Source organism: Carassius carassius, chromosome 3 (assembly GCF_963082965.1).
Source record: "Carassius carassius chromosome 3, fCarCar2.1, whole genome shotgun sequence".
NCBI classification, from domain to species: domain Eukaryota; kingdom Metazoa; phylum Chordata; class Actinopteri; order Cypriniformes; family Cyprinidae; genus Carassius; species Carassius carassius.
Window position 1 is genome coordinate 29,927,669 of NC_081757.1, and position 15,123 is coordinate 29,942,791.

At 38.6% G+C, this 15,123-nt stretch overlaps 1 protein-coding gene across 1 annotated transcript in view; it reads left to right on the top strand.

Annotated features, from left to right (window-relative positions):
• Window positions 1-15,123, top strand: part of pcxb (pyruvate carboxylase b) — a 214,435-nt gene that overhangs the window by 26,100 nt on the left and 173,212 nt on the right. Inside the window, exon 8 of the mRNA XM_059535847.1 lies at window positions 3,816-3,934. Within this exon, the coding sequence (XP_059391830.1) occupies window positions 3,816-3,934 (119 nt within the window). The remainder of the gene's footprint in view (window positions 1-3,815; window positions 3,935-15,123) is intronic.

A 15,123-nucleotide genomic window follows, 5' to 3' on the forward strand; every position in this document is an offset into this window, starting at 1 on the left:
AAGCGCTGCCGCAAATGATCTGAAAAACAAACAAAGCTGGAGTTTAGCATCTAAATGAAAGCATCATTCAGCCAGTCTGTGCTCTGTCATGAGATCTTGACTGTATTGTTTGCAATTGTGGTTGCTGTATAAATGCACTAACTCAATCGCTGTGGTGTGAATAGAGAAACATAGGCTATGGCAATGTGGAACTACTAATAGGAATTGAACTTTTATAATATTTTTTATTTATTTTACCAGTTATATATATATATATATATATATTTATATATATATATATATATATATATATATATATATATATATATATATATATATATATATAAGAAATACCTATGTGCTTCAGCAAATAGCAAATAAACTAATTTTGCATAATACTTACCCTTTAAATAATTTTATTAATTTTTTATTTTTTTTTAGAAGGCATGAAAGAACATTATTCTGCTAAACTGTTTATAAAGTGGTGTATCTATGGTGTATGTATTTGTAAGTTTGTAGAGAGTATGAGGTAAAGAGACAACCAGGAAGAGGCAAGAAGGCATGACATGACAGATTAAAATAAAATTAGCAGCAGCAATTTGGTTGATGTACTTTGAGGTACTTTACAGTGAGAAAGTGAGCTGTGAACTGTGAAAAGTGGTTAGCTGAGTAAAGCTGAGCAGCATAATTCAAGGAAAGACTGTATTTTTAGGTAGGCTTTAAGTAGATCAAATCCACCTTCCAGTGGGGCCCCAATAAGTCTTCAAATTATGCAAATTAAGCAGTAAGGTACTAGAAGCCATGTGAATAAGGAGTACCTTCCATGAGAATTATCTTCCCTATGAGAAATTTTTTTTTTACAGCGTGAAGTGTGATATTAAATGTAAATAATGCAACATAAGAGCAGCAAGGGTCAGTCATAAATTATTACATAAATAAGAAGTTGTGTTTGTTGAAATACATAATACATGGAACTGTTTGGATGCTATATTGATTGTTTATGATGCAAAGGGTGGTTGCTAAGGGTGTTTGCAATGATACACAAAACAGTTGGGTGAAGCGGTCATAGTCATGCTTTATCATGAATAAAACACAGCTGTTGACTAATCAGAATCAAAGATTGGAACCATTTTATAAATTAGTAATATTAACATAATCTTAATTGAAATTCTAAAACATTTACTGAAACTAAAGAAGTAGAACATTTAACTGACACCATATTTTTATGTATTTTTATTAGAGCACAAGTCTAAGAGGCATATATTATCTTAGAAATGATTGCCTTTGAATAGTGTCTTGTATAAAGGTGAACCTTGGAGTCAAAATGACTGAGAACCAATGGTGTAAGCTTATGTTTCTCTAGCTCTGCTATGTGAAGCATATGTTTTGTTGTTGTTCAGTTTGAGTTTGGGTTGATTTGTTATTTAACTCTGATGTATGACTCAAGAATGTCCATTTATATGATGTATATTAATGTATAGAACTGGGATCCTCAAATCTGGCCCACGAGATCCACTGTCCTACAGAGTTTAGCTCTAAACCTAATCAAACACACCTGAGCATGCTAATCAATGTCTTCAGGATCATTAGAAAGTCACAGGTAGGTGAGTTTGATCAAGGTTGGAGCTAAACTCTGCAGCGCATTGGCCCTCCAGGACAAGATTTGAAGAACCCTGGTATAGAATAATAGACAAATATAATATGATTTATTGTATAAACATGCATTCTACACATTTTTATATACATATATATATATATATATATATATATCATATATATATCAGTATTTATATACATTTATATTTTATATATTTTATATATATATATATATATATATATATATATATCAGTATTTAATTAAATTAACGTATTAATCATTTCGCATGAAACCCCTTGAAGTTCATTTATGATTTTGAATACCGCTTATGTAAATCAATTGCTTATGAAAAAAAAAAATCATGTCACATTAGTGCATGTGAGAAAACCAGCAGCATTGGGTAAATCTACATATTCTCATAATTTTCCATTTATGACAGTAGTTACATGTGTATCCACATGAATCAGATCAATTCCTGCCTTTCGGTGGTATCAATTTGTACATGCAGTTGCAGGTTCAGAAGCGACATTCAGGCTTGATAAATCACTTTGTGGGCGCAGTTTAATCTTTTTGCAATGACATCAGCATGCATTTTGTGCATGTATGGAGAAACGGTTTACAGATTACAAATTCAGCACCCTAAAAAAAAAATATAAAAAAAAAGTTCTACAAGAAGAAACTCTTGTGGTTTTAACTCAGAATTCATTAGTTCATTCTTTTTTTTTTTCTTTTTTTCATTCAATGATTTATTTGTTTGTTCAGTCACCCATATGTTGTTTGTATTGATTCATTCATTTTTTCCTATCTCTCCCTATCTCTAGTGACATCAGTTTGAACCCTGTTCTCATGGTCATGTTAGTCGGTTAAGATTTAACCACTTCAGCTGTTATTTAGATTTTTTGAGAATTAGGCATATGCAATATTGGACCCACCGGTGGGTCCCCAGAGTTGATGTGGTTAAGAGCTTAAAATCCTCCTGGCACGATTGGCATGGAGTGTGGAGGGATGCGGAAAAGAGGGAAGAATGGAAAAAGGGTGGGCACTGAGTAAAATACTGAATAAATTTAGTAAATATTGTACATTTTGGTAAATATTGTAATATGTCAGAGTGAATTTACAAAGCTATGTTTGTAATTATATTTGTGTGTATATTTGTGTTTGTGTTGTTTGTGTGGGTGAGCGTCTGCTTTTGGCAAGATCATTGCAGTGTGGGATTAGTAGGCAGTGCTGAATTGTGGGGAGAAATTGGATCAGATTACAGTGAATTTTGGCACTGGATTATCTTCAATCCCTTCAGTGTATCCAAGTAGCCTGAATGAGAGCATGTATGAAAGAGAGCTTGAGAGAGAAGACACCAGAAAAAGAGAAGAGAGTTGCAAACTTTAGATGAAGTGGGTTCTTGTATCTTTGTCTCCTTCTTCTTATGTATCTTATGTTTAATGTGGGACTGTCTTCATCTCATCTAGGGTATCTGTCTCTACTGTATATCCCATGCATATCTCCTGCTCCATGGGTTGTGTTTTTGGCTTGTGTCAAGACCAGCCCTGCTGATTTCATGGCTTTTACCAGAAGCTTCTTTGCTTCCTTCCACTGGAACCACGCTGTTCAGCAGAATTAACCAGTCGCCTGAGGAATTTTTTTTTTTTTTTTTTTTTTTTTTTTTTTCTACAAGCTTGAGAGATTTAAGATGGAAAGTTTGGGCTTTTTAAATTAAATCTGCTCATCATTTTGGGTTCAATTTGTCATTCCTCTGGGAGCTCAAGCAGCAGCCCCTTGGAATACCGGCACATGTAAATAAAGTTCTCAAACTTACTCATCATAATTCCATACCAAAATATCTGACATTGTTACCACTATTTCTAGTTTCTAACAGAAAGCATATTTTGATCATTGCATGCTGTGGAGCTCATGTGTTGGGTTCTTGTATCATGTCTGAACTTAGCAACTGATTTTACTGGATGACTTCCAAAGCAAAGTGCAGCTTAAAGTATATCAGAGATAGGCAACTCTGGTCCTGGAGGGCCACCATCCTGCAGAGTTTAGATCTATCCCTAATCAAACACACCTGAAAAATCCAACCTAATTCTTTAGGATTGCTTAAAAATTGCAGGCAGGCAGGAGACTTAACAGGTACTCAACTGGATGTTTAGCTGTGTATGTTAAGGAGGTTTAAGGTGGTCCATAAACAACTGATGCTCAAATTAATTTTTTGTGCTAACATTACAACTTTTTTTCTTAGGTGGGCTATGAGAATGCAGGCACAGTGGAGTTCCTGGTGGACAAACATGGAAAACACTACTTCATCGAGGTGAACTCCCGTCTACAGGTGGAACATACGGTTACCGAGGAAATCACTGAGTGAGTGACCTAAATAATTACATTTTCAGAAGGCACAGGAAATAAACTCCCAAAGATATTGAGGATTTTATAGCTTTTTGCTAGATTTATAGCTTGTTTTGGGCTATTTTCCAAAATGTAAGCTTAACTTTGCATCTGCTAAACATTAAATTTGTGTTTGTGTTATATTCATCTCTCTGAATCAGAATGTCTGGAGGATATTACATTTACGTTTGCTATTATATTGTATTAGATGCTTTTTTTTTTTTTTAATCAAAGCGAATTCTAAGAAGGACAAACATTATGTACTCTGTAATTAATTCAACTGTCAAGCATCTGTGTGTGTGTGTGTGTGTGTGTGTGGACACAGGCACAATTGTTTGTTATTTTAGCTGTTGACCAAACCATATTCAAGTTACAGTTATATAATGAATATGGGCTTAAAGTGCACACTCAGCTTTAATGTGAGTATATTTATTACAGTTGGAGGATTGGAGGAAAGATTAAGGAATTACAGCTCTTTAATATGTACCTCCCCATATGACAGTCTGAAGTAAATGATTGCAAAAAATGCATAGGCCAGAATATTATAAGTGTGTGAGGACATGCAGCATGCATGTGAATTTGCGTCCATATGCAGTTGTACATGTTTGCAAACGGTCAGTGTATAGTGTCTAGGATAAATGCTTGTCTGCCACCCCACATTGAGAAGTTGGTCAAGGGGAGAGAGGGATGGTAGGAAGAGAGAACATGTGTTAGGAACAGCATGTCGAATGGGAGAAAAAGAGTGTGAGACAGTGGAAGGAAAAGTAAAAAGGTGTTATAAATAGCTCTCACCTCCCCTGATAACCTGTGAGCTGCTCCATAATGACACAGAGATGAGCCTGATCTCATCACACACGCACACACACGTACACACCCATGCTGACAAGCACCCAGACATTAATGCACTGATGAGTCAAATGATTGATAGCGCTCCTTTCATTCCTCCTCTACACACATACACACACACAAATGTATCTTTGTTTTCCAGCACAAGTTCCTCACCACAGAAATGGAGTCTCATACATTATAGATATCAGAGTTGTCAAGTGTAGTTGACAGTGCTGCTTTGAATAGGCTCTCATTGCGTGTGCTGCCATCTTAGATTTGCAAAGGATTTACTTAAATATATAATGAATATTAGTCTGTCTTTTGTATGGATATTATACTGCCGTCTTTACATGGGGAAATATAGATGGTCTGTAATGCAGTCAAATTTGTACGTTTATTTTGCTGCAAAAAGTGTGTGTGTGTGTGTGTGTGTGTGTATGTCTGTGAAAGATTAATAATATATTCCGTTTTATACGCTAATGTGATCCATTCGTTGTGGTTTCTGTTTGTGTTTAATGTCATAAAGTGTGACTGTGTGTTTTGGACTTGATAAAAACACTGTTATTTATTTTTCATGCTTATTGTAATGGAAAAATGGAAATGTGCTTTTGATAGGGGAAAGACCATTCTATATTTTTATTTGTATTTTTTCCTACAATTTTATTTAGTTTATATTAAAGCTGCTGTATGTAGGATTGACACAGAGTGGTTGAACTAGGTATTACAGTCCAAATTCAAAATATTGGAAAGGGTTTTTTTCACCCAGCCCCTCCTCCTCAGACTTGACACATGCAGGATGCCAGATTGACGGCACCAACGCACTTGACGATGAATGAAATGAAATACTCTGTGTTTTCCGCCAACTGGCAACCTGGGGTGACGAAATACAATTGGGTAAACCGGCAGTGGGTGGGTTACACAGACCAAAACAGAGATAGACATTCCGACCTGGAACACATATTTTCAAAGGAGAATAACTGACTGTAGCATTGTTTTTCAGATAAACAAGTATGCTATCTTAGCATGTTTCTTAAATATCTGCAAACATATTATGGTGTTTTTTATACTTTAGTAAAGTCAAAAATTTACATAAAGCACCTTTAACATACTATCCATCTCTTTTATCTTTTATCTTTTATTCAACCGCACATGTCACAAATTCAAACCGATAGCTCACAGACTTTTTAGACATGTTTAAAAATGATCGGGAGGTTGGAGAGTGCTCATAAGGCACTCTGCTCGGCTCGTAATTCCTCGCACATGATACGAGCCGCGACCATACGAGCATACACAATTTCCACACGATTGAAAAAAATCACATGCGAACTCATACGACAGCAAAAATCAAACCATGTATGCCCGCCTTTAGACATAGTTAAGAACTCATCTGAAACTCTAAAGGAGAACGCAAGAGATTATTGGAATATATATTTTTTCCCCTCGGGAGCAAGATGCTGAGAAACAGGAGACTTACAGTTGCCCCCACATTTTATTTCATTAATCTGTCTGGGTAAACTATTAAGACATCTTGTTCATGATTAAGCACAGTTAAGCACATTTCCCCCCTCATTACTGTAATGCTGACAACCAGTAATGAAAATCTGTTTGTGAGTCTTATTTAGTGTCGTTTGTCCACTGATAAACTCCATTGTCAAAGCTTCAATCAAGAGAAGTTTTGGGCAGGAGCAGGCAGCATTCAGGCTGTGTGTTTTCCCTGGCAAAAAAAAAAAAAGGTAGGGACACACGCAGCTCATGTGTTGTCTGCTTGAGAGTGAATCGCGTAGTGTCAGCTCTTGAGGGATTGACGGCTGCGATGCGAGCCTTTGCTTCACTCTCAGAAGGCTCTCTTTGAGGAGAGAGCTTTCACTGGCATTTCTTGCGGTGCCAGCCCCGCTTTTGCCGAGGCAGAGCGGTGGTTGTGCTAGCGGGATTCGCTTTCGGATCTGCTGGAAGGAATGTAAGACGGGCAGCAAGTCCCTATCTTCTTTCTTAGCCACCAGATCCGGCGCCCGCTCTCTGGGCTTCGGAAGCCCGTGTTTGCGGTACTTTCTCCCCGATGAAAGGGCGTGACACGCTGCCTGTCTTTCTCAGAGGAGATTGATATGGAAAGGCGTCGATGAGCTCGCCAGTTGTTCAAGCACCAGTCACACAAGCACCAGTTACACAAGCATATTATGCCTAATATTATAATAAGCAGCATTAATGAAGAGTGGAGCTCGCGCAGTCGGCTCTCGGGGGCTGATTGTGCTTTTCTCGCTGTTAAGCGCTCCGCTCTCGCCGGGCACGCTCTGAGGAGCATGCGATCTTGCGGTCACGGTCGCGCTGGGGCTGAGGCACGGCGGCGACCGCGATAGCGGGAATCGCACATGATCTGGCGAACGGGTTGGAGACGGCTCATCCTATCTCCACCCGTGTTTACTAGATCTAGAACTCGTTCTCCAGGCTTGGAAACCAGAGCTGCGGTTTCTTCGCCCTCTGAGATAGCTCACTGCTGCTGCTGCATGCTCTCTCGCCGGGCATGCTCTGAGGAGTGTATCCGTGCATGCGATCTTGCGGTTGCGGTTTTTTAAATTTAAAATACAAATATATATATATATATATATATATATGTTAGTGCTGTCAATCGATTAAAAACTTTAACTAGATTAATCACACATTTTTTCTGTGATTAATCGCAATAAAAAAAGAAATGTTTTTGTACGTTTTTAATATATTTTTTAATGTAATCATTTCACAGTTAAATTTAAATACTTGTTTAAATGACATCTTTTTATGAATGAAGGCCATTTTTTTTACATTTATTATTAGGCTTCAAAAATATAACAGTTTTTAATTTAAGTAAACTTATCATGTCATGTCATGTTTACTCCTGCCCTTCCTGTCTTAACAGTTAGGAAATATACAGAAATTTAATGAAGTTATCAAAGTTATATGCAGTCTGCACTGCATAAACTATAAATTAAATAGTTAATCCTTATTAAAGCTACAAAAGTTATTTAGTCAAGAGCAGCGAGTCATTTTCTCTGTTCCCTTTGTTCTTTAACTTTACTGACAGGAAGCTTTATTGGCTGCTGTCCCTTTAAGAGCAGACAGACACGCGGATCTCACCGTTTATATACTGTCTATGGATCTCGCCTCATTCTCTCACAACTCTTTTTGTTCATTTTAGACTTTATATAAATCATTTAAGATTGCTCTTATGAGGATAATCGACAAAACTGGCACTTTGGGATGTTTATTGTTAGTTCAAGCGCTTAAGAGAACTGGATTCTGGCGCCCTGTCTATGCATTGTGTGTGTGTGTATGTGTGTATGCGTCACATAAGGGCATTCACAGACAGCGCATTCTCTTTTGTCTTGCCGCGCTTGAAATGTTTAAAAGCATTTAAATGAATAAGAGCGTGATCATATAATGTAAAGCTAGCCAACGGATGGCAGAAAATATGGATGCTGCGTTAATTGCGTTAAATATTTTGACACGTTAAACCAGACAAAAATTAATCGCATGCGTTAACGCGTTAACGTTGACAGCACTAATATATATATATATAAATAAAAATAGACATGCACGCTGCCAAGGCAAAGCGTGTATTACATTGTTTCATCTTTATGTGAGTTTTTTCTACATCAGACCGTGTTGACTCGTCTGGTTGTTGACTACTATACAGTCGTGGCCAAAAGTTTTGAGAATTACATAAATATTGGAAATTGGAAAAGTTGCTGCTTAAGTTTTTATAATAGCAATTTGCATATACTCCAGAATGTTACGAAGAGTGATCAGATGAATTGCATGGTCCTTCTTTGCCATGAAAATTAACTTAATGCCAAAAAAACCTTTTCACTGCATTTCATTGCTGTCATTAAAGGACCTGCAGAGATCATTTCAGTAATCGTCTTGTTAACTCAGGTGAGAATGTTGACGAGCACAAGGCTGGAGATCATTATGTCAGGCTGATTGGGTTAGAATGGCAGACTTGACATGTTAAAAGGAGGGTGATGCTTGAAATCATTGTTCTTCCATTGTTAACCATGGTGACCTGCAAAGAAACACGTGCAGCCATCATTGCGTTGCATAAAAATGGCTTCACAGGCAAGGATATTGTGGCTACTAAGTTTGCACCTAAATCAAAAATTTATAGGATCATCAAGAACTTCAAGGAAAGAGGTTCAATTCTTGTAAAGAAGGCTTCAGGGCGTCCAAGAAAGTCCAGCAAGCGCCAGGATCGTCTCCTAAAGAGGATTCAGCTGCGGGATCGGAGAGCCACCGAGCAGAGCTTGCTCAGGAATGGCAGCAGGCAGGTGTGAGCGCATCTGCACGCACAGTGAGGCGAAGCCTTTTGGAAGATGGCCTGGTGTCAAGAAGGGCAGCAAAGAAGCCACTTCTCTCCAAAAAAAACATCAGGGACAGATTGATCTTCTGCAGAAAGTATAGTGAATGGACTGCTGAGGACTGGGGCAAAGTCATATTCTCCGATGAAGCCCCTTTCCGATTGTTTGGGGCATCAGGAAAAAGGCTTGTCCGGAGAAGAAAAGGTGATCGCTACCATCAGTCCTGTGTCATGCCAACAGTAAAGCATCCTGACACCATTCATTTGTGGGGTTGCTTCTCATCCAAGGGAGTGGGCTCACTCACAATTCTGCCCAAAAATACAACCATGAATAAAGAATGGTACCAAAACACCCTCCAACAGCAACTTCTTCCAACAATCCAACAACAGTTTGGTAAAGAACAATGCATTTTCCAGCACGATGGAGCACCTTTTTGAAAACTAATATTTATGTAATTCTCAAAACTTTTGGCCACGACTGTGTATTAATATTTATCTGACTATGTGAAGTTAGATGTGCAGGGGCTCTAGGGATGTAATTTCTTATGTGAGAACACATGTGTACCGCTCTTCCTCTGAGGAGGTTGAGGCGGTCAGGGGCTGCTGGGCGGAGCAGTCCCAAACATGTTCCAGCCCCTCGTGCCTGGGGTGTCACTTTTGTACTCCGCAGATGGTAGAGTCAGAGTGGCGCTCCCAGGCCGAAGGCTTCTAGTGGAAAGCAGTTGTACGGACCGTTGTTTTCGCTGGATAGCCTTCATCATAACGTCCTGACGTGTAAGGCCTAGGACGTTTTGAGGGCCAGCTCTCTCTGGGGAAGAGTGGTGTACACCGCATTAAACGGTGCCCATCTCTCCTCAGTGCCCTCAGGAGATCGATCTGCCAACCCTGCCGATGTTCCAGGGCGCAGCGGTCTCCAGCGAGCGCTTCTCTCAGTTACTGCCCGGAAACGTAGCGGTGCTGAGAGGCTCGCTACCTCTACGGAAGTCTCTAGAGCAGCTAGTACGGTCGTCCCCTGCCGGTCCGCTGCTTCAGGGCACCAAGCTAGTGACTCTAGGCACACCAGAGGCCAGTCTCGCGAGACTGGTTTCCTTAGGAGGTCACATGGCGTTGTGGGAGCCCCTGCCAAGTGTACTTCATGGGGTCCTGCCCCGAGCAGGCTCTGGTCTAGTCTTCCTAGCAGACGACGTGGGTCTGAGGACCGTCGTTTTTATGAGACTTCAGCTACGAGAGTCCTGATGCTGCGGCTCAGGACCTCGAAGGGCAGGCCCCTCTGGGGAAGAGCGGTGTACACCGCATTACACGGTGCCCGTCTCTCCTCAGTGCCCTCAGGAGATCGATCTGCCAACCCTGCCAGTGTTCCAGGGCACAGCGGTCTCCAGTGAGCGCTTCTCTCAGTTACTGCCCGGAAACGTAGCGGTGCTAAGAGGCTCGGGACCTCCTGGGAGGTTTCCAGAGCAGCTAGTTCAGCTTATAAGTAATAAGCAATATTTTAAAATCTATACGATGTTTGAAAGGGAGCCAGTGCAGTGATGACAGGACCGGGCTAATATGGTCATACTTCCTGGTTCTAGTAAGAACTCTTGCTGCTGCATTTTGGACTAGCTGTAGTTTGTTTACTAAGCGTGCAGAACAACCACCCAATAAAGCATTACAATAATCTAACCTTGAGGTCATAAATGCATGGATTAACATTTCTGCATTTGACATTGAGAGCATAGGCCGTAATTTAGATATATTTTTGAGATGGAAAAATGCAGTTTTACAAATGCTCGAACGTGGCTTTCTAAGGAAAGATTGCGATCAAATAGCACACCTAGGTTCCTAACTGATGACGAAGAATTGACAGAGCAACCATCAAGTCTTAGACAGTGTTCTAGGTTATTACAAGCAGAGTTTTTAGGTCCTATAATTAACACCTCTGTTTTTTCAGAATTTTTTTTCAAGAGTTTTTAATATCGACAATGCATTCCATTAGTTTTTCAAATTGGTGTGTTTCACCGGGCCACGAAGAAATATAGAGCTGAGTATCATCAGCATAACAGTGAAAGCTAACACCATGTTTCCTGATGATATCTCCCAAGGGTAACATATAAAGCGTGAAGAGTAGCGGCCCTAGTACTGAGCCTTGCGGTACTCCATACTGCACTTGTGATCGATATGATACATCTTCATTCACTGCTACGAACTGATGGCGGTCATATAAGTACGATTTAAACCATGCTAATGCACTTCCACTGATGCCAACAAAGTGTTCAAGTCTATGCAAAAGAATGTTGTGGTCAATTGTGTCAAACGCAGCACTAAGATCCAATAAAACTAGTAGAGAGATACACCCACGATCAGATGATAAGAGCAGATAATTTGTAACTCTAAGGAGAGCAGTCTCAGTACTATGATATGGTCTAAATCCTGACTGGAAATCCTCACATATACCATTTTTCTCTAAGAAGGAATATAATTGTGAGGATACCACCTTTTCTAGTATCTTGGACAGAAAAGGGAGATTCGAGATTGGTCTATAATGAACTAGTTCTTTGGGGTCAAGTTGTGGTTTTTTGATGAGAGGCTTAATAACAGCCAGTTTGAAGGTTTTGGGGACATATCCTAATGACAATGAGGAATTAATAATAGTCAGAAGAGGATCTATGACTTCTGGAAGCACCTCTTTTAGGAGCTTAGATGGTATAGGGTCTAACATACATGTTGTTGGTTTAGATGATTTGACAAGTTTATACAATTCTTCCTCTCCTATAGTAGAGAATGAGTGGAACTGTTCCTCAGGGGGTCTATAGTGCACTGTCTGATGTGATACTGTAGCTGACGGCTGAATGGTTGCAATTTTATCTCTAATAGTATCAATTTTAGAAGTAAAGTAGTTCATAAAGTCATTACTGCTGTGGTGTTGGGAAAAGTCAACACTTGTTGAGGCTTTATTTTTCGTTAATTTAGCCACTGTATTGAATAAATACCTGGGGTTATGTTTGTTTTCTTCTAAAAGAGAAGAAAAGTAATCGGATCTAGCAGTTTTTAATGCTTTTCTGTAGGATAGGTTACTTTCCCGCCAAGCAATACAAAATACCTCTAGTTTGGTTTTCCTCCAGCTGCGCTCCATTTTTCGTGCTGCTCTCTTTAGGGTGCGAGTATGCTCATTATACCATGGTGTCAAACTGTTTTCCTTAACCTTCCTTAAGCGTAAAGGAGCAACTTTATTTAACCCCCTGGAGTCGATTAACGCGGATACGCGTTATGAGTCATTTTCTCCTGATAACCCCGAAAAGAACTTAAATTACACTTTCAGCTTTAATCGTACAGATAAGAGCAATACATCAATCGAATCTGTAAAGGGTCTACTTTTTTTGGATACAGACATAATAACAACAAAACTTTGTGCACTTTTAAAAAAAAGATAGCAAACAAGGTGTGCTGTCTGCAGCCTTTGTCTGCGCTGATCTTCATTTACAAACACGTCATTAAAAGGAACTGTAACTCCGTGAATACTCAACGAAGAGACATGAGAGAGATATCTATAGAAAGCTTGACATGTCTACTTTTAAACAAAATAAGTGCTGCCGAAAACAGATATTCTGTGTTAAAGTAATCCCTATGAAAACAACGCGATGTCTGTTTTTCATGTCTCCCTTCATTTTATCTAATGTGACCACGGCCCCGCGCTGAACGTGCTATTCAGATTCAAACTGAAGCGCGCGGCTTGAATATGCCCATAACAGAAGAAAGCAGCGAGACTGTTCTTCAAGTTTTTTATTTTACTGTTTGCTTCACGATGAGAGGAATAAGGCATAATTCACCCCAAAAAGATGTGATGTGGTTGAGGATTTGAGAAATGGATTTCCTCAGAAAAAAAAGAATGAAGCACTTTATTCAGCAGAGATCATAAACATGAGTAAGTCTCTTTTTATTTATTTATATACTTGTGCTAGTTTTCACATAACGTGTAAACATTTTACTAGTTAGACTTTTTCCAAAGACTTTTCCAAACTATAATTCCTGACTAAATGTATAATCAAGTGAAACATTATGAAGTTTCAATAACAATATACAATATATACCATTCAAAAGCTTGATGTAAATAATATAAATGTAACAAATAAATGTAACTGTAACAAATGTAACAAAAAATGGTGTTCTTTTAATTTATCCCCCCTAAAAAACCTGAAAAAATATTCTCAGCTCTTTTCAACATTAATAATAATAATAATAATAATACTGATAATAATAATAACAATACATTTTATTTTTTTTGTAGAAAATAAGATTGTTAAAAGGATTTCTGAAGGTTTGTGTGACCTTGAGTAATGATGCAAAAAGTTAGTTTGAAAGTCAGCTTTGATTGTTCCTGATAAACTGTTTAACTGCTCCCCCAAGTGGATATTAAATTATGTTGTGGGATAATTAAATATATTCTAAATAAACTACAAACATAAAATTATATAGATTTATTTTGTCTTCACATTCTTTCTTGTAACTCTTCCCTCTCAGTGACACAGTGACTGAATGGCTCCTTATGCAGCTCATTATGCAGGCCTTTGTCTTCTCAGGTGTAAATCACAATGATATTCATGATATTCATTGACGCCTACTCGCATATGAATTTGTAGCCGCACTGGGTTGTACATAATAATTAACTCAAATGATATAGGGAATTTGGGTAATTAATCAGGAATATGATTAATATATATATATATATATATATATATATATATCATATTACAGTTGCATTAAAATTATTGAAGATGAAAAATAGGTCAATTGTATATATTAATAACTCATCACAAGGCACTGTAATTTACTCATCAATATTTCAATATTCTATTCTTCATATCAATTATTGTGATATCTTTTACTAGAAATTAATGTAAATCAAACGTGGTTCATCCAGCAAACGGCCGTAAGATTCACTTATTAATTTTCAGTAACGCTATCACTTCTTATAATTCCAGGACAAATAGTCTCTGGCCATGAAACCATTCTCCTGTCCTTATAAAATTTATATTACTTAAAAGTAACATATGAGCTTTGTAGCTAAGATCGGCATTTCATTGACTTCGTAACATGAGCAACTTAGACAGACAATCTGGAATATATGGAATTTAATAATTGAACTAATAATACATCAACTACGATTTATACAGAGTAAATACGCGTACGACAATATAGACTGTAAACTTTGTACAAGACATAACGAAATCCAAATGAGGGAGAGGGAGAGAATGAGAGTGAAAGAGGATAAGTGAGAGAATAGTTATGTAAACCAACAGACATTAACCCTTGAGAGACAACCTAAACTCAAATCATAGACAACTTTAGCAGCATTTTAATCTATAGAGAATCGATACTTGCAAGTTTTTCTCTTTTGTGTATGCGAAAGCGGCGTGGGCGTGCAGCGTGCGTCAGTCTGGGCTTGTCCTCTCTGTGTCTGGGCTGCTGCGGAATCGCGCGATATTTGAAAGTTCAAAGAAAGCAATGTTTCAGAGTTCGTCTTCCTCGTGTTGAGAGGCGAATAGGTGAATAAACTTAGTAAAGAAAATAAACAAAACAACGAAAATGAAAGCTTCCGAAGGAGTCATGAGAATGGCTGTCCTCTCAGCCCCTGTGCTGAGGGGGACGCCGATAGGCGCGCGGCCCAAGGCCGCGCAGAGGGACGAGCAGCGTGTACGAGAAGAGCGAGGACCAGAAGAGAGAGACAGAGGGAGGAACTTCCTGGGTCAGTCCTTATAGCTCGACTGGTTCACGCCTTTGTTCGCGTGAACAACCAATGAACGTCCGCAATCTGAAGCGGGAAAAAGTTCCTTTGTCTCTGGGGAAACACCCACTTTAATAAATTAGGGTTTATCAGATTTCAACAGTGATATCCTAGCACGTTCATAATTCCAGATTAATACATTTTTCATTAATTTGCTTTAGATAAATGAGTTCGTCAAAGCATGACGATTAAGCAGACCCCAAAAGTGACATATATAAATGATCAAAAACCTGAAATTACATTCAAATG